Below are 24,861 nucleotides of genomic sequence, written 5' to 3'. Positions count from 1 at the left end.
TTTTAACAAAAATAACAGGAAAAGGCATAAAAAAAACCACCTTGATACAGTAGGATGTGCCATCGTTATATCACAATCATCTAATCTACCAATAACCGTAAAACTTTTCTTCATCAAATTAATCCTTTCAACTATTTGTCCCGATTTTAAAACCTCTAAAACATATTCATCATCGCAATCGGGGATTCCACCCCAATCTGGTTCTTTATAAGATAACTCAGCTGTTTGTGGTTGTGACTTTAATGAAGTATTCTCGATAATAGGGTTATCTTCTTTTTGAATCACTTCTTTTTCGGTTATTTCATTTTTGAGGGTTTCTTTTTTAACTTCATTTATAACTTTTTTAGGGAATTTTCCCACTTTCCCTATTAAAACCGGTTTTTTAAAGCTTTCTTTTTCCATTTTTATTAAACCAAATACACATAACCTCACTTTTTTGTTTGTATTTATGTTGTCAAGATTACAACTTTAAATCGAAAAAAAAAAACTTTTAGGTTACCTACCCTTCCTGTCATCTCGTTTTAATTGATTTTAATCAGCTGATTTTTAAGAAATCAAAACATTTCAAATTAATAAGTTTATTTACGTTCATATTTATCGAAAAAAATTAACGTACGCCGTAACGTTAAGAATAATTGGTTCGATTAACTACGTTTTCTACCAAATAGCCGTTTTTTGGCAAATTACTAAACCGCAATGGACAAATTACGAAAATCTCGGAGTAATAGTGATGGGGATTGACCCCAAAATTTGCAGCATTTTTACGAAAAGAACGATGATGTGATATTCCAATATATAAAGAGTGTGAATTAATTACTCTTTCTTCCTTCTTTATGTATAAAGTATAATATACAGGTGGTCATTATGTATGGAATATAGTATATACAGGTGATTCACATAAGAACCGACACATAGCAGGGACATGTAGAGGACAATAAATTAAGATGATTTAACGTAACTTACCTCTATACTAAGCTGTACACCTCAGGAGTTATAGGCCTTCAAAGTTGGCTCTTAAGTTTTCAAAAAGTTCAATATCTTCGTAATACATTAAGCTAGAAAAAACAAATTTGGTATTCGTTAGGAGTGTACCAAGTTTACTGCAAAAATAAGTCAATAAATAAAAATAAAAACAAAACGTTGCGTTAAAATGCCTAATAATAACGAATAAAATTAATTTGACGTTTACAAAGTTAGGTTAGGTTTTATCTTTGTGCATAATCACGTGAGAAATTAAAAATCCTTTAATTTGAGTCCAAACACCACCCAATTATCTTAAAAACCACCCGAGATATCCCACATTTAATTTTGATATAACCTCAAAAAAGTGACAACCGGAAGTTGGTGGTGTATGTTGTTTTTTAAGATAACTCGACCGAGTTTAGGCTCATTTTAAAGGGAATTTAATGTAGATTACGAATACGACGTTAGATTAATCAAATTCGATAGTAACAAAAACAAAATGGAAGATGATTTAAGAAAAATGATTCGATTCCAACGAAATTAAATTCACCGGGTATTTTTAGATCTAGAAATAAAGAATTTTATTATTATTTAATTAAAACTATTAATCAAGATGGCGAAAAATATGAAACAATATCAATTTGACGTTTACAACGTGAGGTTAGGTTCTTTTTTTTATTCATAATCGGGTGGGGAATTAAAAATCGTTTAAATCGAGTCCAAACACGACCTAATTATTTTAAAAAACATCCGAGATATTCAACATTTAATTTTGATATAACCTCAAAAAAGTGACAACCGGAAGTTGGTGGTGTATGTTGTTTTTTAAGATAACTCGACCGAGTTTAGGGTCATTTTAAAGGGAATTTAATGTAGATTACGAATACGATGTTAGATTAATCAAATTCGATAGTAATAAAAACAAAATGAAAAATGATTTAAGAAAAATGATTCGATTCCAACGAAATTAAATTCACCGGGTATTTTTAGATCTAATAATAAAGAATTTTATTATTATTTAATTAAAACTATTAATCAAGATGGCGAAAAATATGAAACAATATCAATTTGACGTTTACAACGTGAGGTTAGGTTCTTTTTTTATTCATAATCGGGTGGGGAATTAAAAATCCTTTAAATCGAGTCCAAACACGACCCAATTATCTTAAAAAGCACCCGAGATATTCAACATTTAATTTTGACATAACCTCAAAAAAGTGACAATCGTGTCTTTTAAGATAACTCGACCGAGTTTGGGCTCGTTTTAAAGAGAATTTAATATAGATTACGAATACGATGTTGGTTTAATTAAATTCTGTCAAAATAAAGACAAAATGGCGGATAATTCAATGAAAAATAATTCGATTTGAACGAAATTAAGTTCGCGGGGGACTTTTAAGTAAAAATATAGAATTTCGCTATTATTTAATTAAAATTATTAATCAAGATGGCGGAAAAAAATCAAATAATATTAATTTGACGTTTATAAAGTGAGGTTAGGTTTTTATTTATTCACGATCGTGCGGGGAATTAAGAATGCTTCAAATTGAGTCCAAACTCGACCCAATTATCTTAAAAAGCACCCGAGATATTCAACATTTAATTTTGATATAACCTCAAAAAAGTGACAATCAGAAGTTTGTTATCTTTTAAGATAATCCCATCGAGTTTGGGCTCGTTTTAAAGAGAATTTAATTTAGATTATGAATACGATGTTGGATTAATCAAATTTGATAATAATAACAAAATGGCGGATTATAAAGGAAAAATTATTCGTTTAATTAAGCTTTTAGATCAAAAAATAAAGTTTTTCGTTATTATTTATAAGATTTATCACTATTTTGCATATTTTTATTGAATTAAACTAAAACTAACACTAGACCTAGAACTAGAATCATTCGACAAGCAACTGCAATATTTGGATCTTAATCACCATGGTAACCGAGTCAAGTTGGATAACCTTAAAATAATAAAATTTTATTCCGATTTTTTTATCAATTCTAACCTAATTTTTATTAATTTTAAAACAATTCGAATTCTTTACGATTATCTCGCATTCATAACAAATTCGTTAATTGTAGTTCATTTAAATCGATTCTAATTAAGAGAAATAAATTAAAAATATCTTTTTTTTGATTTAATCCACTTACCTTGTTTATAACATCCTAGATAAATCAATTTTGAGTTAAATACAGCCTTTTAAACCAATTAAATAAGACTTTTTCCTTAAAAAAACTTAAATTCAATTTTGACAAGCACCTGCAATATTTGGATCTTAATCACCATGGTAACCAAGTCAAGTTGGATAACCTTAAAATAATAAAATTTTATTCCGACTTTTTTATCAATCCTAACCTAATTTTTATTAATTTTAAAACAATTCGAATTCTTGACGATTATCTCGCATTCATAACAAATTCGTTAATTGTAGTTCATTTAAATCGATTCTAATTAAGAGAAATAAATTAAAAATATCTTTTTTTTGATTTAATCCACTTACCTTGTTTATAACATCCTAGATAAACCAATTTTGAGTTAAATACAGCCTTTTAAACCAATTAAATAAGACTTTTTCCTTAAAAAAACTTAAATTCATTTTGACAAGCACCTGCAATATTTGGATCTTAATCACCATGGTAACCAAGTCAAGTTGAATAACCTTAAAATAATAAAATTTTATTCCAATTTTTTTATCAATTCTAACCTAATTTTTATTAATTTTAAAACAATTCGAATTCTTTACGATTATCTCGCATTCATAACAAATTCGTTAATTGTAGTTCATTTAAATCGATTCTAATTAAGAGAAATAAATTAAAAATATCTTTTTTTTTTATTTAATCCATTTACCTTGTTTATAATATCCTAGATAAACCAATTTTGAGTTAAATACAGCCTTTTAAACCAATTAAATAAGACTTTTTCCTTAAAAAAACTTAAATTCAATTTCAATTTTGACAAACACCTGCAATATTTGGATCTTAATCACCATGGTAACCGAGACAAGTTGGATAACCTAACAATAATAAAATTATAACCGTTAATATTTCGCTTTTAATATTGTTGTATATTGCTTCTTTTTAGTGAAATATACTGTATATAAAACATAGAAATATCAATTTTTCCAATGATGTCACACCAAAGCCTTTGCGGGGGGATACGTTCATAACAACAGTGTCCATATGGAGTTTTATAACATTATACAGTATATTTACTTAACGGACCTTGATCCATTTTAATATGATTTTAATGAAACCAAATACACATAACCTCACTTTTTTGTTTGTATTTATGTTTTCAAGATTGCAACTTTAAATCGAAAAAGAAATCTTTTAGGTTACCTACCCTTTCTGTCATTTTGCATTAATTGATTCTAATCAGCTGATTTTTAAGGTTATATCTCAAAAATCAAAACATTTCAAATGAGTAAGTTTATTTACGTTCATATTTATCGAAAAAAATTAACGTACGCCCTAACGTTAACAATAATCGGTTCGATTATCTACGTTTTCTATCAAATAGCCGTTTTTTGGCAAATTACTGAACCGCAACGGCCAAATTACGAAAATCTCGGAGTGATAGTGATGGGGATTGACCCAAAATTGCAGCATTTTTACGAAAAAAACGATGATGTGATATTCCAGTGTATAAAGAGTGGTGAATTAATTAGTTACGATAAGATTAACGACGATTATTGTGATTGCTCGGATGGGAGTGATGAGCCGGGGACGAATGCTTGCGGGAACGGAGAATTTTATTGTTTATTTAGAGGAAAATATGGGAAATATCCACGAAAAATTCCTTCGGATAAAGTAAACGATCGTGTTTGTGATTGTTGTGATGGATCGGATGAGTGGAAGCATCAGGGTTTATTAGCGTTAGATGGATATAAAATTTCCAATAAGTTTAAATTTGCTAGTTGTCCCAGAGTTTGTTTAAATTTTAATAATTAGAATTAATAAATTTGTTATTAATAAAAATTAGTGTTTAAATAAAATGGTGCCATCTAGTAGAGATCGCTTTAATTTAATAATTCAAATAAACGCCGATAGATGGGGGAATAAATTTCAAATTTGATTTAAAATTTCAAATTAGATTAGAAAAGTAGGTGGTCTTAAAGATATTCAAGGAATTTCGTTTTAAGACGTAGGTTTTCGAGTATGGGCGATAAATTTGTCCCGTGAAAGTGTTTTGCAAATCGCCTCCGTACGAATGTAATCGTATAGGTTACAAATTACGTCTTTTTAAATAATAATTTTTTTTTCATTTTACGTAATTATTAATTCTCCCTCTCTTTTGAAAAACAATTCGAAGGTTAAACGTTTTCATTGGATCTCGTTCGGGTGAAACGTGAAACTCGCAATCGTTTCCGTATTTAAATAATCATTTTCTAGATCTTTATAAAACGAAAAAAAAAAAAAAAAGGATTGTACGCACGTAATGTTTAACACACTCGTTAAAGCAATAAAATCAACAATAACACGTCATTAGAAGGAGTAAGCCATAAACTTAAACTTTATTAAGTTTATTGTCGTAGATGCGAAAACTGAGAAGTTGCGCTTCTAATAAATGGTTATTGTAGAGATTTATCGTTTGTTAATCGCATTAGAAACAATTTGAACAATATCGTGGTCATTAATTAACAATTTTGTTATAAAATTTATTTATAAATAATTTTAGGTTGGCACTAATTAAAAATACTAAACGTCAAGTTTATGAAATGTCAATTTGACACCTACTTATATTATAAAATAATTTTTTTAACATTAATATGAACAACCAGATCATATTTATTAATAAATAACAACGTCGTACGTTTTAAGAACGTTTTATAAAACGTTACAATAGGAGATATACACCGAGTACAACGTCAAACGTCGATTGAGTGAGTGTATTTTTAAGAATTATATCATGCAAACGCCTTTTTTTACCATCCTGTTTATAGAGAGACTTAAAAACATCTATATTGGAGTTAAAAAATAATGTTTTATAAAGAAATCGTTTCGAATAGGTTTTTTTCATTTCAATGACAAGGTCACTGACAAAAAGAACTTAAAAAAACCTTGACTTCGTAAGGTTGTAACCCGACGTCGACTTCTGGCTCTGTTGTTGTAACAAAAACCTAAAGGCAACGCTGGGGCACAAAGAGAACCAGTGAAAGTGAGAGAAGCATCGGAAAAGAGTCGGAGACTTCTTTGGAGGGAGAGTTGGAAGTCAACACAAGTCATTGATATATTTAGAACTGATACTTCTCTTTATTTCTTTATTCATTTTGAAATCGTGCGATGACTTTTTTAAAATGCAAATTATTAAAAAGTAAAGGAACTTCTCGGAAAAGTCGGATCCTTTTCGAATATTAACTAAATAAAAATGTAACGCATTTACCAGAAAGCTAAGAGTAAATAAAAATCTATTTTGATTAATGCCATCACAGATTGGTTTGTAATTTCGAGGAATACAAGCGGATTTTAATTTGATATTCTTGCTTGAAGCGATGTCGTCATGGCTTTCATACATAAAAAAAGGTAGCGATCATCCTGGTTAATGAGAACATCGCGGTAAAAACACAAAGGAAAATTATTATCGACTACCGACGATGTGACACACTCAGAATGACCGTTAGTAATCTTCTGAAAGGTGACGTCAAGTTCTTTGGTTCATTGCGGAACTTTAAATGCATTGAGAAAGGTAAAGAATTAATAATATAACTTACTCTATTCATTCTACATGTTAAGTTTTGTTGAATCATACAAATAACATCATTAAAATTTATAATTCAGTTAAATTTCTTTTTATTTAGGAAATTTAACTTTTTAGGGTTGGTACTAAAAAATATTTAGAAATGTCAAATTTAAATGACAATGAAATTCAAGATTTTTTTTACAGTATTGGTGTCACATTTTCAAAGATGTTTAGATTAATTAAGCCGAGGTCGCTTGCGGCCGAGGCAGTCCGTTAATATTGTATTGATATATGAAAGGCAACAATTTTCAACAATATTTAATATAGGTAAGCCGAGGTCGCTTGCGGCCGAGGCAGTTCATTGATATTATACTGATATGAAAGGTAACAATTTTTAACAATATTTATTATAGGTAAGCCGAGGTCGCTTGCGGCCGAGGCAGTCTATTGATATTGTACTGATATGAAAGGCAACAATTTTCAACAATATTTAATATAGGTAAGCCGAGGTCGCTTGCGGCCGAGGCAGTTCATTGATATTATACTGATATGAAAGGCAACAATTTTTAACCATATTTATTATAGGTAAGCCGAGGTCGCTTGCGGCCGAGGCAGTCTATTGATATTGTACTGATATGAAAAGCAACAATTTTCAACAATATTTAATATAGGTAAGCCGAGGTCGCTTGCGGCCGAGGCAGTTCATTGATATTATATTGATATGAAAGGCAACAATTTTTAATCATATTTATTATAGGTAAGCCGAGGTCGCTTGCGGCCGAGGCAGTTTATTGATATTGTACTGATATGAAAGGCAACAATTTTCAACAATATTTAATATAGGTAAGCCGAGGTCGCTTGCGGCCGAGGCAGTTCATTGATATTATACTGATATGAAAGGCAACAATTTTTAACCATATTTATTATAGGTAAGCCGAGGTCGCTTGCGGCCGAGGCAGTCTATTGATATTGTACTGATATGAAAAGCGACAATTTTCAACAATATTTAATATAGGTATGACGAACTCGCTTGCGGCCGAAGCAGTTCATTGATATTGTACTGATATGAAATGCAACAATTTTCAACATTTATCATAATTCATAATTATTAACACTCTAATAGTCGCATGTCATCTAAAAGATGACGTAGACAGTCTGACTGGACTGGAAAATATATACAGGGGGTCACACAAAAAACACCCCAAGCTGTAACTCTGTTATTTACCTTCTGATTCTCATGAACGAGGTATCAAATGAAATGGTTTGATGAATGCTATGATTCATGCTACAAATAAACATTTTCCAATGCCAACTTCAATTTCAAGCGATTATCAACTTTTGATTCTCAAATCGCTCGGTATGTTTTTCTTCACGTTATTGGATTAAGATTTTTTTCTGAACCCAATGATGTACAATACATTAACATTAATTGTAATTTTAGCAGAGAAAAACAATAAAAAAAACATTTTCCAAACATTGTCTGTCTTAGTGACTTCTGTAATACTGTAGTGTGTCATGGAAAAAAATAACGCGCAAGACTGATAACAATCATTAAATGCTTATAAGTTGTTTTTTTATTTTTTCCCATGGCACACTACAGTATAACACAAGTAACTTTAAGAGAATGTTAGGAAACTAACATAATTAATGTTGATGTATTATACATTAATGGATTCAAAAAAGGAATCTCTATCCAATAGCGTGAAGAAAAACACACCGAGCAATTTGAAAATCAAAAGTTGATAATCGCTTGAAATTGAAGATGGCATTGGATAAAGTTTATTTATAGTATGAATCATAGTTTTCATCAAACCTTCATGAGGTCAATACGACAGATAACAATTTTCAACAATTTTTATTATAAATAAGCCGAGGTCGCTTGCGGCCGAGGCACCAGATCAATATTATACAAATACGAAAGATAACAATTTTCAATGATTAAACTAAGATTAGAACTAGAACTAACACTAGAAACTTTCGGGTTTTGCCGTGCGTCTTTGAATAAAAGGTTTGACGTTTCGGATGCCATGTTGCAACCTTCTTCAGAAACTGGTTCGAAGTGACACGAAGTGTTTTATTAATTTTTTATAAGTTTTTATAAGACACGAAGTGTCACTTCGAACCAGTTTCTGAAGAAGGTTGCAACATGGCATCCGAAACGTCAAACCTTTTATTCAAAGACGCACGGCAAAACCCGAAAGTTTCTAGTGTTAGTTCTAGTTTTAGTTCTAATCTTAGTTTAATTCACACCGGCCGTGAAAGCCTTCGTACTTATAATTTTCAATGATGTTTATCATAATTAAGCCGAGGTCGCTTGCGGCCGAGGCAGTTCTTTGATATTATACTGACATGAAAGGCAACACTTCTTAAGGATGTTTATCATAATTAAGCCGAGGTCGCCTGTGGCCGAGGCAGTTCAATGATATACTGAAATAAAAGGCAACAACTTTTAAGGATATTGTCGCAAGCGACCTCGGCTTAAATAAATAACAAATCCTTGTAGACTGTGCAGGAGTGATGTAGCGCTTCGGCCGCAAGCAACCTCGGTTTACCTATTGTAAATACAGGGTGTTTCATAATAAATGCGCAGGAGTTCAGGATGTGATAGTTTGTCCAAAAATTTGAAAAAAAAGTTTCTATCAACTTACCTTTTCGAGATACAGGGTGTTGAAATTTAATAAAAAAAAACGTTTTTTGCGAATATCTCCGGAACCGTTTATCGCACAGAAAACAGCGTTTGTAAGCATTTTCTACTCTTAATTAGCAAAGTTTTGTGCGAGAAAAAATTTTTTTAAAGTCATAATTGGTGAAGATTTTGAAGGGGTAGTGGTTGTTTTTCTCCCCAACTTCTACGCCACTGGAAAAAGTATGGTTTTGAGACGCTCATTTTAACCGTCAATGTTTTCTACACAAAAAAGGTATTGTAGGTCATGAGCTTTAAAGTTGACAGTTTTCTAGAAAAATCAATTTTTATGTTGAAAAAAATGGTCAATTTTTTGAAATAAAAATTTTATTTTACAATCAAACAAAGTTTATGGAAACGTTAGAACAAGTAACAAAAGCAAGCTAGATACAAAAGTTGCATTTTAGCGTTTGTGTAAGAAGTTGTATAATTTTTTATAAGTAGGCTTTAAATTTTATAACAAAAGCTACCTCTTGTCAAAATAACAATACATACACAACCGCTGAAATGTGCGAAAGGCATTACCTTTACGGAATGGCATGCGGTAATTCGGCAGAAGCAAGAAAGATATCCTGATCGCCCAGTACCACACCATAACTTGTTTCTACGCATTCACCAACGACTATGGGAAAATGGAGGAATACTGTTGATAATCGGCGATTTATGGATGTTGCAAATCCCCAAGTAGAACTAAGAAATTGATGAAAATCCGACCACAACTACCAGAAAAATTGCTCACAACTTAAATCTATCTCACTCGACAGTTTTGAAAGGAGAGTTTTGAAAAGGAAACTTTTGTATCCCTACCATATCCAAAGAGTACAAGTCTTATTGCTAAGATTGGCTTTTTGTACATGGATGCAAGACAAAATAGCTCAAAATCCTGAGTTTGGAGCCGAAGTTCTGTTTACCGATGGATGGTATTTTCAATTTTTATAATACCCACGTATGGGCAAAAGAAAATCTATATAAAATTGCAGAAGGCCATCATCAGCAACAATTTTTCGTATATGTTTGGGCTGCCATCGTCGGTGATCATTTGATAGGCCCACATTTTTTACCTAACAGATTAAACGGTGCAGATTATTGACAATATGTAGAAGAAGTACTACCGGAACTGGTGGAAGATGTACCGCTTCAAGTAAGACAAAACATGTATTTTATGCATGATGAAGCTCCGGCCCACTTTAGTTTGGTTGCTCGCCAATACTTGGACGACGAATACCCAAACCGTTGGATTTCCCAAACTTAATTGTTGATTTTCGCAAAAAACGAATATTTTAGAGGGAGTTGATAGAAACTTTTTCCAAACTTTTGGATAAGCCATCACATCTTGAAGTCCTGCGCATATATTATGAAACACCCTGTATTGTTGAAAATTATTGATTTTCTATCGATTCAATATCGATGTAGCGCCTCGGCTTAATTGTAATAAATATCCTTGATAATTGTTGACTTTCTATCGATGCCTTTTATTATTTTTAATTACAAAAAGTTTCTAAAAAGAATCGAAAAAGTAGTTTTTGTTATTGGGAATTTTAATTTTTTGAGGTTGGTATAATTTGAAAATTCTTAGAAACGTCAAATCATACGTCAAATTTAATTCTTATGTTAATAAGATAAGATTAATTAAATTTTAAGCGATTTTTTTTGTCAAAAAAATAAATCTAAAGTAAGAATAAAAGAAAGAAAATTTTGTAAAAAGTAGATAAAGTTTTAATATAAGTGCGAACGATAAACCACCAATATATCGATGACGTAAACCGTTCGTTTTGTCGTTTTTCTGTCTCACATGCAAGTAGCGTTCTTTGAGGCTGTTAGACACGAACGGAGAACGGAGAATCAACGATGGGGGAACGTTATAAAAAGATAAAACCGTTCGGCGCGCGCCCCATACTGGTGGGAGAGACATGAACGGCACAGCACTTTGGCCGTCGACTTACCGACTAAATAGTATTTTAGTCCCCGCGAAATCGTCGCTATCCGCGTAACGTTCCGTTTACAACGAATTTTTTTTTCATTTTCTTTTATCCTCATCTCTCTCTTTAAAGGACGACGTTGTTTTACTTTTTGGAACGTTTTCGCGAATAAGAAATGCGCGCGAAAATGGCACGCGTATTTATTATTTATCCAGTTAGATAAAAATAAATAACAAAATTAACTAAAACAAAAAGAGGCAAAGAAATAAGAAGAAATAAGATTGTTTTAAAAATGTTGTGTTTGATTTTGAAGATAAATTTGAATTTAATTTTTGGTGACACGAAGAAATTTTTAAAATTTTTTAATAAAACGCTAATATTTTAATCGTTAAAAATAATGAACGAGATGTTGACTTGAAATATTTTGGAAGATGGAAAGCTTTGTGATGTCCGGACATGGAAACGATCTGAAATTGAAAAGGTTTAGAACGGCCGCTACAAATCTTTTTAAGAAAACTAAAGGAAGACAACAACAATCCGGAAATAGGAACAACTCTGTTAATAATAACTGTAGCGCAACCTCTAGTAATAAACATAATCGAATTCATCACCATCAAAATAAGAATTATTATAGAAATAATTATTCTTCAACTTCAAACAACAACAACAATAATAATAATTCGGCATCTTCAAGTTCTTCTTCTTCGACAACATTATCATCGTCAACATCTCAATGTTCATCGACAACTTCAAATAATAATGGATTTTGGGATAATTTTATCATAGGAACTTTTACAAGGTAAGATTTATTTAATAAATTTTCATTTTTAAATGTTGGCACTAAAACTACTAAATGTCAAATTTAAACGTCAATTCATAAATCAAAAATTTCAATTATAAATTATTAAATTATTTAAAAAATATGCAAGAATTTGAATGTCTTCCGGACTTAAAAAACAATAATAATAATGCGAAGGGGTCAACTGATTCAGCTTCACGTGACCTTTAGCATGCCTAACAATGCCAAGACATTGAATTTATTGTTCTAACCTCAAAATAAAAAAAAAAGTTTAAGTATAATGAGTATCTACTAATTCCTTCTAAATTCTAGTTAAAACTACTTTACATAGCACTTATTTAACTTTCCAATTGGCCGGTGTTGGTACCGGTGTAAAGAAAGAGAGAGAAACTTACGTAATGTATCCCCAGAAAAGTGCCGGTTCGAACATGCGTAGGCAAACTGGATATTAAACGAGACTTAAAGAGTTTTCTTAAAGTTAATATGGAAATACTGAATAAATTTGCGATGTTTTTGTTGATTTGGAACTTTTGAAAATTAAATTTTTTGTGCAATTTTTGCCAACCTTGTCCTAGTTAATTCAAATTTGCAATTTACACCTGCCCAAAAACGAAACATCACCTTCAAACCGAATTTAACGATTAAATATAACATAACCTAAAAAAATTCTGTCATTTTTTTATTTATTTAATTTTTTTGCAGTTGGCGCTAAAACGTCAAAGTTAAACGTCAGTGTCAAATTGTATTTTTTTAATTGTTATCGTTTTATCTCGAGCACGATAAATATCTAGAAAGAAATCTCAATAAAATATTATCATCAATTTATGTCAATTTAAATCATCCACAATCAGTAAGTTGATTAAACTTGATCCAAATTGATTGTGAATCAAATTAAATTTATGTATGTTATGTAGTTAAACGTTAATTTTTATACACATACAATATTCCATTAATACAGATGACGTAATTGAAACTCGGTTGTTGTTTGGGCAATTCGCGAATCGCACACGGGGCCCGTGTTAGCTATTTTTAGATTCCCGTGCACTTTCTACGCCCCACGTAATAATTTTTAATGCGAGAAGATCCATCTCTATTCTAGTAATACAGTAAACAAACTCATTCATTTCATTTGGATGTAGAGATGAGTTTGTATGTAATTTCTGAACGTGGATTGTCTCGTCAATAAAAACGATCAGATAATATTCCGTGTCCATAATAACTTATCGTTAAAATGTACTAAAATTAGTGATGATATCATAACCTATAACAATTTTTCTTTAATTTTTTTGACAAACTAAGTATTAACTTTTTCAATTTCTTTATTGTTTTATTTTTATAGCCTTTATCTTAACATACATATAAACAATGTTATTATCTATATCAGCTTTGTTATTAATTACACATTAATTGTCGTTCATTTATATAAAAATACTGTCATCAATAGTAAGTCACATTTTCCGAGGTCGCTTGCGGCCGAGGCAGCAGATCAATGTTATACCAATACGAAAGATAACAATTTTTAACAACATTTATTATAAATAAGCCGAGGTCGCTTGCGGCCGAGGCAGCAGATCAATATTATATCAATAGGAAAGATAGCAATTTTCAAAAATATTTATTATAAATAAGCCGAGGTCGCTTGCGGCCGAGGCAGCAGATCAATATTATACTAGTACGAAAGATAACAATTTTCAACAATATTTATTATAAATAACCCGAGGTCGCTTGCGGCCGAGGCAGCAGATCAATATTATACAAATACGAAAGATAACAATTTTCAATGATGTTTATCATAATTAAACCGAGGTCGCTTGCGGCCGAGGCAGCAGATCAATATTATATCAATACGAAAGATAACAATTTTCAAAAATATTTATTATAAATAAGCCGAGGTCGCTTGCGGCCGAGGCAGCAGATCAATATTATATCAATAGGAAAGATAGCAATTTTCAAAAATATTTATTATAAATAAGCCGAGGTCGCTTGCGGCCGAGGCAGCAGATCAATATTATACTAATACGAAAGATAACAATTTTCAACAATATTTATTATAAATAACCCGAGATCGCTTGCGGCCGAGGCAGCAGATCAATATTATACAAATACGAAAGATAACAATTTTCAATGATGTTTATCATAATTAAACCGAGGTCGCTTGCGGCCGAGGCAGCAGATCAATATTATATCAATACGAAAGATAACAATTTTCAAAAATATTTATTATAAATAAGCCGAAGTCGCTTGCGGCCGAGGCAGCAGATCAATATTATACTAGTACGAAAGATAACAATTTTCAACAATATTTATTATAAATAAACCGAGGTCGCTTGCGGCCGAGGCAGCAGATCAATGTTATACAAATACGAAAGATAACAATTTTCAATGATGTTTATCATAATTAAACCGAGGTCGCTTGCGGCCGAGGCAGCAGATCAATATTATATCAATACAAAAGATAACAATTTTCAATGATGTTTATCATAATTAAGCCGAGGTCGCTTGCGACCGAGGCAGTTCTTTCATATTATACTGATGTGAAGGGCAACAAGTTTTAAACAGTATTTATTATAGGTAAACCGAGGTCGCTTGCGACCGGGGCAGTTCATTGATATTGTACTGATTTGAAAGGTAACAATTTTTAAGGATGTTTATCATAATTAAGCCGAGATCGCTTGCGGTTGAGACAATACATCGATATTATACTGATACAAAAGATAACAATTTTCAACAATATTAAATATAGGTAAGCCGAGGTTGCTTGCAACCGAGGCAGCAAATCAATATTATACTAATACGAAAGATAACAATTTTCAACAATATTTATAAATAAACCGAGGTTACTTGCGGCCGAGGCATTTCATTGATATTGTACTGTTATGGAAGGCGATAAGTTTTAAGGATGTTATCGCAAGTGACCTCGTCTTAGTTAAGATCAATGTCATTGACAATTGTTAACTTTCGTATCGGTATAATTACTATGCGTATCGGTGAGAACTGATGATTTTCTTATCGACATAATATCGATGTAACGCACGCCTCGGCCGCAAGCGACCTTGGCTTAATTACTATAAATATCGTGGAGAATTGTTGATTTTCTTATCGACATGATATCGATGTACCGCCTCGGCCGCAAGTGACCTCGGCTTAATTACTATAAATATAGTTGAGAACTGTTGATTTTCTTTTGACATGATATCGATGTAGCGCCTCGGCCGCAATCAACCTCGGCTTAATTACTATAAATGTCGTTGAAAACTATCTACAAGAAATCGCCATGATATTAATGTAGCGCCTCGGCCGCAAGCGACCTCGGCTAAATTACTATGAGTATTGTTAAGAATTGTTGACTTTCTTATCACCATGTAGTCGATGTAGCGCCTTGGCCGCAATCGACCTCGGCTTAGTTATTCTAAATATCGTTGAGAACTGTCGATAAGAAATCGACATGATATTATTGTAGCGCCTCGGCCGCAAGCGACCTCGGCTTAATTACTATAAATATCGTTGAGAATAGTTGATTTTCTTATGGACATGATATCGATGTTGTATATCGTTGAGAACTGTCGATAAGAAATCGACAGGATGTCATTGTAGCGCCTCGGCCGCAAGCGACCTCGGCTTAATTACTATAAATATCGTGGAGAATTGTTGATTTTCTTATGGACATGATATCAATGTAGCGCCTCGGCCGCAAGCGACCTCGGCTAAATTATTACGAGTATCGTTAAGAACTATTGATTTTCTTATCAACATGGTATCGATGTACTGCCTCAGCCGCAAGCGACCTCGGCTAAATTACTATGAGTATCGTTAAGAACTATTGATGTTCTTATCAACATGATATCGATGTACTGCCTCGGCTTAATTACTATGAGTATCATTAAAGGTACGTTTTCGTAAGGACAAATTCGGCCGACTTGTCGGCCCGACATGTTTGTTGGGCGACAAGTTGTCAAAATTAACGTGTGTTTACGTAGTTACTTGTCGGCAACCGACATGTCGTGGAAACGATCTGAAAATTGAACTCTGCAGTTAGCATCAAGATGGCAGACGATCAAGTCGAACAAGTAGTGTCAGCTTTCTTGGTGTTGGCAGAAAGTAAACCTTTTTTTTTTATTGAAATGACTTGCAACATGGATTCCCAACATAATATTTGATCACAACACAAATTAACGACTGTTTACGTAGGGGCAAATGAACGGTGACCCGACATGTGCGGTTCATTTTTTGTATCCGACACCGACATGTCATTTTATTGTCCCGACAAGAAATGCATTTCGTTTACGTTATAACCGACAAGTCGACCGACATGTTGTGTCCTTACGAAAACAAGGCTTAAGAATTGTTGATTTTCTTATCAACATGATATCGATGTACTGCCTCGGCCGCAAGCGACCTCGGCTAAATTACTATGAGTATCGTTAAGAACTGTTGATTTTCTTATCAACATGATATCGATGTACTGCCTCGGCCGCAAGCGACCTCGGCTTAATTACTATAAATATAGTTGAAAACTGTTGATTTTCTTTTCAACATGATATCGATGTAGCGCCTCGGCCGCAATCGACCTCGGCTTAGTTACTCTAAATATCGTTGAGAACTGTCGATAAGAAATCGACATGATATCATTGTAGCGCCTAGGTCGCAAGCGACCTCGGCTTAATTACTATAAACATCGTTGAGAACTATTGATTTTCTTATGGACAAGATATCGATGTAGCGCCTCGGCCGTAAGCGACCTCGGCTTAATGATAATAAGCATTCTTCAAAACTGTTTCGATCGATGACATTAATGTCTTTTAGTACCAATTAAAAATTTTTAAGTTTTTAAAAAAAATTTGCAAAGCAGTTTTTGTTTGCGGGAATTTTGGTATAATTTGAGTTTGTATGTAATTTCTAAACGTAGATTGTCTCGTCAATAAAAACGTTCAGATAATATTCCGTGTCCATAATAACTTATCGTTAAAATGTACTAAAATTAGTGATGATATCATAATCTATAACATTTTTCTTTAATTTTAGTATTAACTTTTTGAATTTCTTTATTGTTTTATTTTTATAACCTTTATCTTAACATATAAACAATGTTATTGTCTCTATCAGCTTTGTTATTACACATTAATTTTCGTTTATTTTTATAAAAATAGTGTCATCGCAATCCAATGAGAATCGAAATAGATAAGTGATAAACAACGCGATAAGTGCTTTGTAAACGCTGTTCAAAAGGTTTTTGTATTTGATTTGGCGCCGTTAAAACGGTACATATACGAGAAAGTACAAAAAAAAGAGTTAATTGTGGCATTTTAATAGAGACCGTTTTTCTTCCAACCCAATAACCTTGTCGAGGCCGAGAAAGCAAAAAAATATTAAAGAATTTTCATTTATATTAAAAATTTTTTTTTTTGTTTTGAATCCAATTCAACAACCTTGTCGAGGTCGAGAAGCAAACGCGAGCAAACGCCAAAGAATCTACTATCTAATTTATTTCTATTTACAAAGTGATCTAAAGTGAGTGACGCTTTATTGTTCTTATACTTCTCTAATACTTTACAACTTTATAAAATAAATAAAAAAACGGAGTAAATACATACTTAGAATTTTAACCTAAATTCTTAGAATTGCCTCGCGTTTTCTCAGAATTACAATGGTTTTCTTATCTCCCCGCATTAAAGAGATAACAGCTCAATATCATTTCATTTTCATTCATAACAATCGTTTGCATCAACAATACAACCAGGAAATAAAATTTTTTACAACAAATTTATACAATACCGGAAAATGTCATAACCTTGGTTTATAACACAACCTCGCTTCTTGTAAAGTAACGCTCCTTTTCGGGAAATGCAGGAAGCCGATTTGTTTATGTTCTCGCATAAAAGTGTTAAACATTAAAGTCTATCCCTTTTTTGGCGCTTTAAGAAGTGAAAACTTTTCGTATACAAATTCTTTTGAGAGTTTTTAAGGTATTCGATTGAAAACGTGTAAGCGCCGGGGCCTTTTGAACTTATAAACAGAGAAAACGTAGAGAACAGTGAGCGCCGCCGTCCAATTATAGGTAGCCGGCCCCGCAGGAGGAACTGAAAATAACGATGACATCATGTTCCTGTTGCCCCGTTCGGTCGTTTTAAAAAAATTAAAATCGTTTATTTCATTTTACCCCAATATTTAATCATATTAAACCAAGAAAAACGAAATAAATAATTAACATAACCTAAAAATGAAGAAACGTCATTTTTATTTGATAAAAATAATTTAGAAAATTTTCATTTTTTATGGTTGGCACTAAAAAGTAACTAATGTCAAATTAATTAAACGTCAAAACTAACCTAAAAAAATTAATACTTATTAAAATGAAAATATTCAAACGATAAAATAATCTATAAAAGTGGTAAATTACATCATACGAAATGAATTTGCTTTGTACAGAATAGTAAAGCAGTTTAATGTTAAAACGTACAAAAAACCGCAAACGTTTTTTTCCCTTCTCTTTGTGTTTTACAATTTAAATCGAATTTGAACTAAAATCTCGAAATTGGATTTATTAAAAGAATATCGGGTCACGGTTATCGACACAAAACATACACACTGCTCACGGTTGGACGTCTAAATATAAACCGCTCGAGCCATAAATTGGCCATAATCTCAGTGTTGTCTTTGTGTTTAATAAAAAAAATTTGAAATGATCCGACGTTGAATGATTTGTGTAAATAAACTTAAAATTTTTTCTTACAAAAAGTAAACGGTTTCTTCTCGCTTTTATTGGACCTTTAATTTGGTTGTAAAGTAGTTTTCGTTGTAAAGTAATTTCGTTTTAACCTAACTTAGTTTTTAACCACTAATTTAATCTATGCTAGTTTACCAAATCACAACAATTTAAGTTTTTATCTACTTAAGTCAACTTCTTTGTAATCTTATAAATCGTTCTTTGTTATTTTTTTTTGTAGACATAACAAAACGGCCCGAAAAGGAGACAGCTTTCTTGCGGTTAAACTTTGTGTTTAGATAAAACAAGATTACTTTATCGTATCGATTTAATAAAATCTTATTTGGGTTTTATTGGTGTCAGCAGATATTGTTTTGTAATTTTTCATCATTAATATAAATAAACAAATAAAATGAGCTGTTCTTTGTGTTGTTCAATATGTCGCAATTAGCTCATAAAGCAGGAAATTATTGATAACCAACAAGAAATTCATTAATAGCATTTTAGTCTTGTGTTAATTCTAGTTGCAAAATTTGAACTAACACTAGACCGAGAACTAGAAACATTCGGGTTTAGCCGCACGTCTCTCAAGACGGCTAAACCCGAATGATTCTAGTTTTTGGTCTTGTATTAGTTCTAGTGATAGTGTAAAACTAGAACTAACACTAGACATTAAACTAGAAATATTCGGATTTAGCCGCACGTCTCTAAAGACGGCTAAACCCGAAACTTTCTAGTTCTAGGTCTAGTGTTAGTTTTAGTTTTAATTGTTATGCAGCGCTAGGCCAAGAACTAGTTCCTAAAAATAAGGTTGGTATGATTTTTTTAAAGTTTAACAACGATTTTCGATTTCTGCTACAATTAAATATTGACATTTTCGATTTTACAAAAAAACTTTATCATCAAACGTATTAATAATTATGCATAGAAGCAAAGGTCAAAGTTTAAGCTTTAATTTAATAAAAAAATCATTTCTTAGTTCCTAAAAATAAAGTTGGTATGATTTTTTAAAGTTTAACAAAGATTTTCAATTTCTGCTACAAGTAAACATTGACGTTTTTCAATTTTACAAAAAAACTTTATCATCAAACGTATTAATAATTATGCATAAAAGCAAAGCTCAAAGTTTAAGTTTTAATTTAATAAAAAAATCATTTCTTAGTTCCTAAAAATAAAGCCGGTATGATTTTTTAAAGTTTAACAACGATTTTCGATTTCTGCTACAATTAAACATTGACGTTTTTCGATTTTACAAAAAAACTTTATCATCAAAAGTATTAATAATTATGCTTAGAAGCAAAGATCAAAGTTTAAGCTTTAATTTAATAAAAAAATCATTTCTTAGTTCCTAAAAATAAAGTTGGTATGATTTTTTAAAGTTTAACAAAGATTTTCGATTTCTGCTACAATTAAACATTGACGTTTTTCGATTTTACAAAAAAACTTTTTCATCAAACGTATTAATAATTATGCATAGAAGCAAAGCTCAAAGTTTAAGCTTTAATTTAATAAAAGAATCATTTCTTAGTTCCTAAAAATAAAGCCGGTATGATTTTTTTAAAGTTTAACAAAGATTTTCGATTACTGCTAAATTAAACATTTACGTTTTTCGATTTTACAAAAAAACTTTTTCATTAAACGTATTAATAATTATGCTTAGAAGCAAAGCTCAAAGTTTAAGCTTTAATTTAATAAAAAAATCATTTCTTAGTTTCTAAAAATAAGGTTGGTATGATTTTTTTAAAGTTTAACAACGATTTTCGATTTCTACAATTAAATATTGACGTTTTTCGATTTTACAAAAAAACTTTATCATCAAACGTATTAATAATTATGCATAGAAGCAAAGCTCAAAGTTTAAGCTTTAATTTAATAAAGAAGTCATGTCTTAGTTCCTAAAAATAAAGTCGGTATGATTTTTTAAAGTTTAACAAGGATTTTCGATTTCTGCTAAATTAAACATTGACGTTTTTCGATTTTACAAAAAAAATTTATCATCAAAAGTATTAATAATTATGCTTAGAAGCAAAGATCAAAGTTTAAGCTTTAATTTAATAAAAAAATCATTTCTTAGTTCCTAAAAATAAGGTTGGTATGATTTTTTTAAAGTTTAACAACTATTTTCGATTTCTGCTACAATTAAATATTGACGTTTTTCGATTTTACAAAAAAACTTTATTATCAAACGTATTAATAATTATGCTTAGAAACAAAGCTCAAAGTTTAAGCTTTAATTTAATAAAACAAACATTTCTTAGTTCCTAAAAATAAAGACGGGATGATTTTTTAAAGTTTAACAAAGATTTCCAATTTTTGCTACAATTAAACATTGACGTTTTTCGATTTTACAAAAAAACTTTATCATGAAACGTATTAATAATTATGCTTAGAAGCAAAGATCAAAGTTTAAGCTTTAATTTAATAAAAAAATCATTTCTTAGTTCCTAAAAATAAAGTCGGTATGATTTTTTAAAGTTTAACAACGATTTTCGATTTCTGCTACAATTAAACATTGACGTTTTTCGATTTTACAAAAAAACTTTATTATCAAACATATTAATAATTATGCTTAAAAGCAAAGATCAAAGTTTAAGCTTTAATTTAATAAAAAAATCATTTCTTAGTTCCTAAAAATAAAGTCGGTATGATTTTTTAAAGTTTAACAAAGATTTTCGATTTCTGCTAAATTAAACATTGACGTTTTTCGATTTTACAAAAAAACTTTATCATCAAACGTATTAATAATTATGCATAGAAGCAAAGCTATAAGTTTAAGCTTTAATTTAATAAAAAAATCATTTCTTAGTTCCTAAAATTAAAGTTGGTACGATTTTTTAAAGTTTAACAAAGATTTTCGATTTCTGCTAAATTAAACATTTACGTTTTTCGATTTTACACAAAAACTTTTTCATTAAACGTATTAATAATTATGCTTAGAAGCAAAGCTCAAAGTTTAAGCTTTAATTTAATAAAAAAATCATGTCTTAGTTCCTAAAAATAAAGTCGGTATGATTTTTTAAAGTTAAACAAAGTTTTTCAATTTCTGCTACAATTAAACATTGACATTTTTCGATTTTACAAAAATACTTTATCATCAAACGTATTAATAATTATGCATAGAAACAAAGATCAAAATTTAAGCTTTAATTTAATAAAAAAATCATGTCTTAGTTCCCAAAAATAAAGTCGGTATGATTTTTTAAAGTTAAACAAAGTTTTTCAATTTCTGCTACAATTAAACATTGACGTTTTTCGATTTTACAAAAAAACTTTATCATCAAACGTATTAATAATTATGCATAGAAGCAAAGCTCAAACTTTAAGCTTTAATTTAATAAAAAAATCATGTCTTAGTTCCCAAAAATAAAGTCGATATGATTTTTTAAAGTTAAACAAAGTTTTTCAATTTCTGCTACAATTAAACATTGACGTTTTTCGATTTTACAAAAAAACTTTATCATCAAACGTATTAATAATTATGCATAGAAGCAAAGCTCAAACTTTAAGCTTTAATTTAATAAAAAAATCATGTCTTAGTTCCCAAAAATAAAGTCGGTATGATTTTTTAAAGTTAAACAAAGTTTTTCAATTTCTGCTACAATTAAACATTGACATTTTTCGATTTTACAAAAATACTTTATCATCAAACGTATTAATAATTATGCATAGAAACAAAGATCAAAATTTAAGCTTTAATTTAATAAAAAAATCATGTCTTAGTTCCCAAAAATAAAGTCGGTATGATTTTTTAAAGTTAAACAAAGTTTTTCAATTTCTGCTACAATTAAACATTGACGTTTTTCGATTTTACAAAAAAACTTTATCATCAAACGTATTAATAATTATGCATAGAAGCAAAGCTCAAACTTTAAGCTTTAATTTAATAAAAAAATCATGTCTTAGTTCCCAAAAATAAAGTCGATATGATTTTTTAAAGTTAAACAAAGTTTTTCAATTTCTGCTACAATTAAACATTGACGTTTTTCGATTTTACAAAAAAACTTTATCATCAAACGTATTAATAATTATGCATAGAAGCAAAGCTCAAACTTTAAGCTTTAATTTAATAAAAAAATCATGTCTTAGTTCCCAAAAATAAAGTCGGTATGATTTTTTAAAGTTAAACAAAGTTTTTCAATTTCTGCTACAATTAAACATTGACATTTTTCGATTTTACAAAAATACTTTATCATCAAACGTATTAATAATTATGCATAGAAACAAAGATCAAAATTTAAGCTTTAATTTAATAAAAAAATCATGTCTTAGTTCCCAAAAATAAAGTCGGTATGATTTTTTAAAGTTAAACAAAGTTTTTCAATTTCTGCTACAATTAAACATTGACGTTTTTCGATTTTACAAAAAAACTTTATCATCAAACGTATTAATAATTATGCATAGAAGCAAAGCTCAAACTTTAAGCTTTAATTTAATAAAAAAATCATGTCTTAGTTCCCAAAAATAAAGTCGATATGATTTTTTAAAGTTAAACAAAGTTTTTCAATTTCTGCTACAATTAAACATTGACGTTTTTCGATTTTACAAAAAAACTTTATCATCAAACGTATTAATAATTATGCATAGAAGCAAAGCTCAAACTTTAAGCTTTAATTTAATAAAAAAATCATGTCTTAGTTCCCAAAAATAAAGTCGGTATGATTTTTTAAAGTTAAACAAAGTTTTTCAATTTCTGCTACAATTAAACATTGACGTTTTTCGATTTTACAAAAAAACTTTGTCATCAAACGTATTAATAATTATGCATAGAACCAAAGCTCAAAGTTTAAGCTTTAATTTAATAAAAAAATCATGTCTTAGTTCCTAAAAATAAAGTCGGTATGATTTTTTAAAGTTTAACAAAGATTTTTGATTTCTGCTACAATTAAACATTGACGTTTTTCGATTTTACAAAAAAACTTTGTCTGAAGACGTCATCTAAACCCGATACTTTCTAGTTCTAGGTCTAGTTTTAGTGTACTAAAATTCTCTGTATTAGGAAGGCGAACCCGTCGGAATACAAATGTTTAAAATTTCTAATGAAAATGATTCATATTTCTGGACTTCAATGAGTTATACAAAAATTTCCTGGAGTTTCTGATGGTTGTATGATTATTGCAAACTCTGAGATCTTATTGAATTGAAAAGTTAAATAATGTAATTTATCAATATAAGATAACCATCAGCATTGCTCATCAATAGGCCGATGAATTTTGCGCCACCTAGTACATTTATTGTTGATATCAGTCCAAATCCGGGATATAGGGACGGATTAGACTTATGGATATGACACGTGGATATTATTTTGACGCGTTTCCTGCTTTAAATTAGATCTTTTTCTATGCGATACAACTTCAAAACTTGACATTTGTGTCAATTTTGACGTAAGTAGATAAGACGCCATCTATGATAAATTAGCGATAATTCCAAGTTTTGATATTAAGATTGAAGATATTGTATTAATGATTTGTTTAACCTAAAGTAAAGTACTAACTTAACCAAACCCAACCTAATTCAAAGAGGAGCCCTTGCCTGGTACTAAAGCAAAAATGCAATCACACTTAATCAATAAACTCACACTTAATAAAATTGTGGATCAGAAACTTGGAGAATGTTGTACAAATCAAAAATAACAGCAGTAAAGATGAAAAGTTACGGCAGTAAAACCAGAAAGAACAAGAACATCAGGGAAGAACTAAACTTGAACCCTCTGATACAGGAAATAGAGGGAAAACAACAAAATTGGTATGGTCATCTGGTTCGAATGAAAGAAGAATAGAATATAATAGCTAAGAAAGTGTTCAACATGAGGATATAAATGGGAAAAAGTTACCTTTTACCTTTTGAATTGAAATAGAAAATCGTATTACAATTTACCTAATTATAAAAGAAGTGGTGTGTAAGATGTTGATGATATCATCGAGTCAAAATTAAATATTAGCTCAGTAATTTGATAAGAAAATCGGCGCCTTATCATGACTTTTTTTTACATGTATACTTCTAATATACACATTATAAAATCTGATGCTTTTAATTTTTTTTTTTAATTTAACGTTATCGGGTTTTGTGGACTTAGATTGGCGAATTAAAAAAGACAGGAAGCTGAAATCAGCTT

General features: G+C 30.4%; 2 protein-coding genes and 1 long non-coding RNA gene across 14 annotated transcripts in view; 2 read left to right on the top strand and 1 right to left on the bottom strand.

Moving 5' to 3' along the window:
• The window catches only part of LOC111417258 (kanadaptin), a 49,871-nt gene extending 45,639 nt beyond the window's left edge, over positions 1 to 4,232 (bottom strand). For 9 of the 11 annotated variants that reach the window (XR_011640178.1, XR_011640177.1, XR_011640180.1 and 6 more), the window contains exons 1-5: positions 3,814 to 4,232; positions 3,464 to 3,622; positions 3,114 to 3,273; positions 964 to 1,055; positions 41 to 466 (exon numbers count right to left, since the gene is read on the bottom strand). Coding sequence is in view for 3 of the 11 variants with exons in the window: in XM_071195555.1 (XP_071051656.1) it covers positions 41 to 402 (362 nt within the window). In the remaining 8 variants the exon portion in view is untranslated. The remainder of the gene's footprint in view (positions 1 to 40; positions 467 to 963; positions 1,056 to 3,113; positions 3,274 to 3,463; positions 3,623 to 3,813) is intronic. The other 2 variants (XR_011640179.1, XR_011640182.1) reach the window with 2 other exon arrangements.
• A 680-nt stretch (positions 4,233 to 4,912) lies between these two features.
• Positions 4,913 to 8,677, top strand: LOC111417267 (uncharacterized). The gene is made up of 3 exons (XR_002706670.2): positions 4,913 to 5,848; positions 5,909 to 8,467; positions 8,520 to 8,677. It is a non-coding gene; the product is annotated as an uncharacterized lncRNA (long non-coding RNA).
• A 2,349-nt stretch (positions 8,678 to 11,026) lies between these two features.
• The window catches only part of LOC111422454 (NDT-like domain-containg protein raw), a 38,028-nt gene continuing 24,193 nt past the window's right edge, over positions 11,027 to 24,861 (top strand). Inside the window, exon 1 of one of the 2 annotated variants that reach the window (XM_071195560.1) lies at positions 11,027 to 12,046. In XM_071195560.1, coding sequence (XP_071051661.1) covers positions 11,679 to 12,046 — 368 coding nt within the window. In that variant the 5' untranslated portion in view covers positions 11,027 to 11,678. The remainder of the gene's footprint in view (positions 12,047 to 24,861) is intronic. The other variant, XM_071195559.1, reaches the window with a different exon arrangement.

Source organism: Onthophagus taurus, chromosome 3 (assembly GCF_036711975.1).
Source record: "Onthophagus taurus isolate NC chromosome 3, IU_Otau_3.0, whole genome shotgun sequence".
Classification (NCBI taxonomy): Eukaryota; Metazoa; Arthropoda; class Insecta; order Coleoptera; family Scarabaeidae; genus Onthophagus; species Onthophagus taurus.
This window is presented reverse-complemented; position numbering and strand designations above follow the sequence as displayed.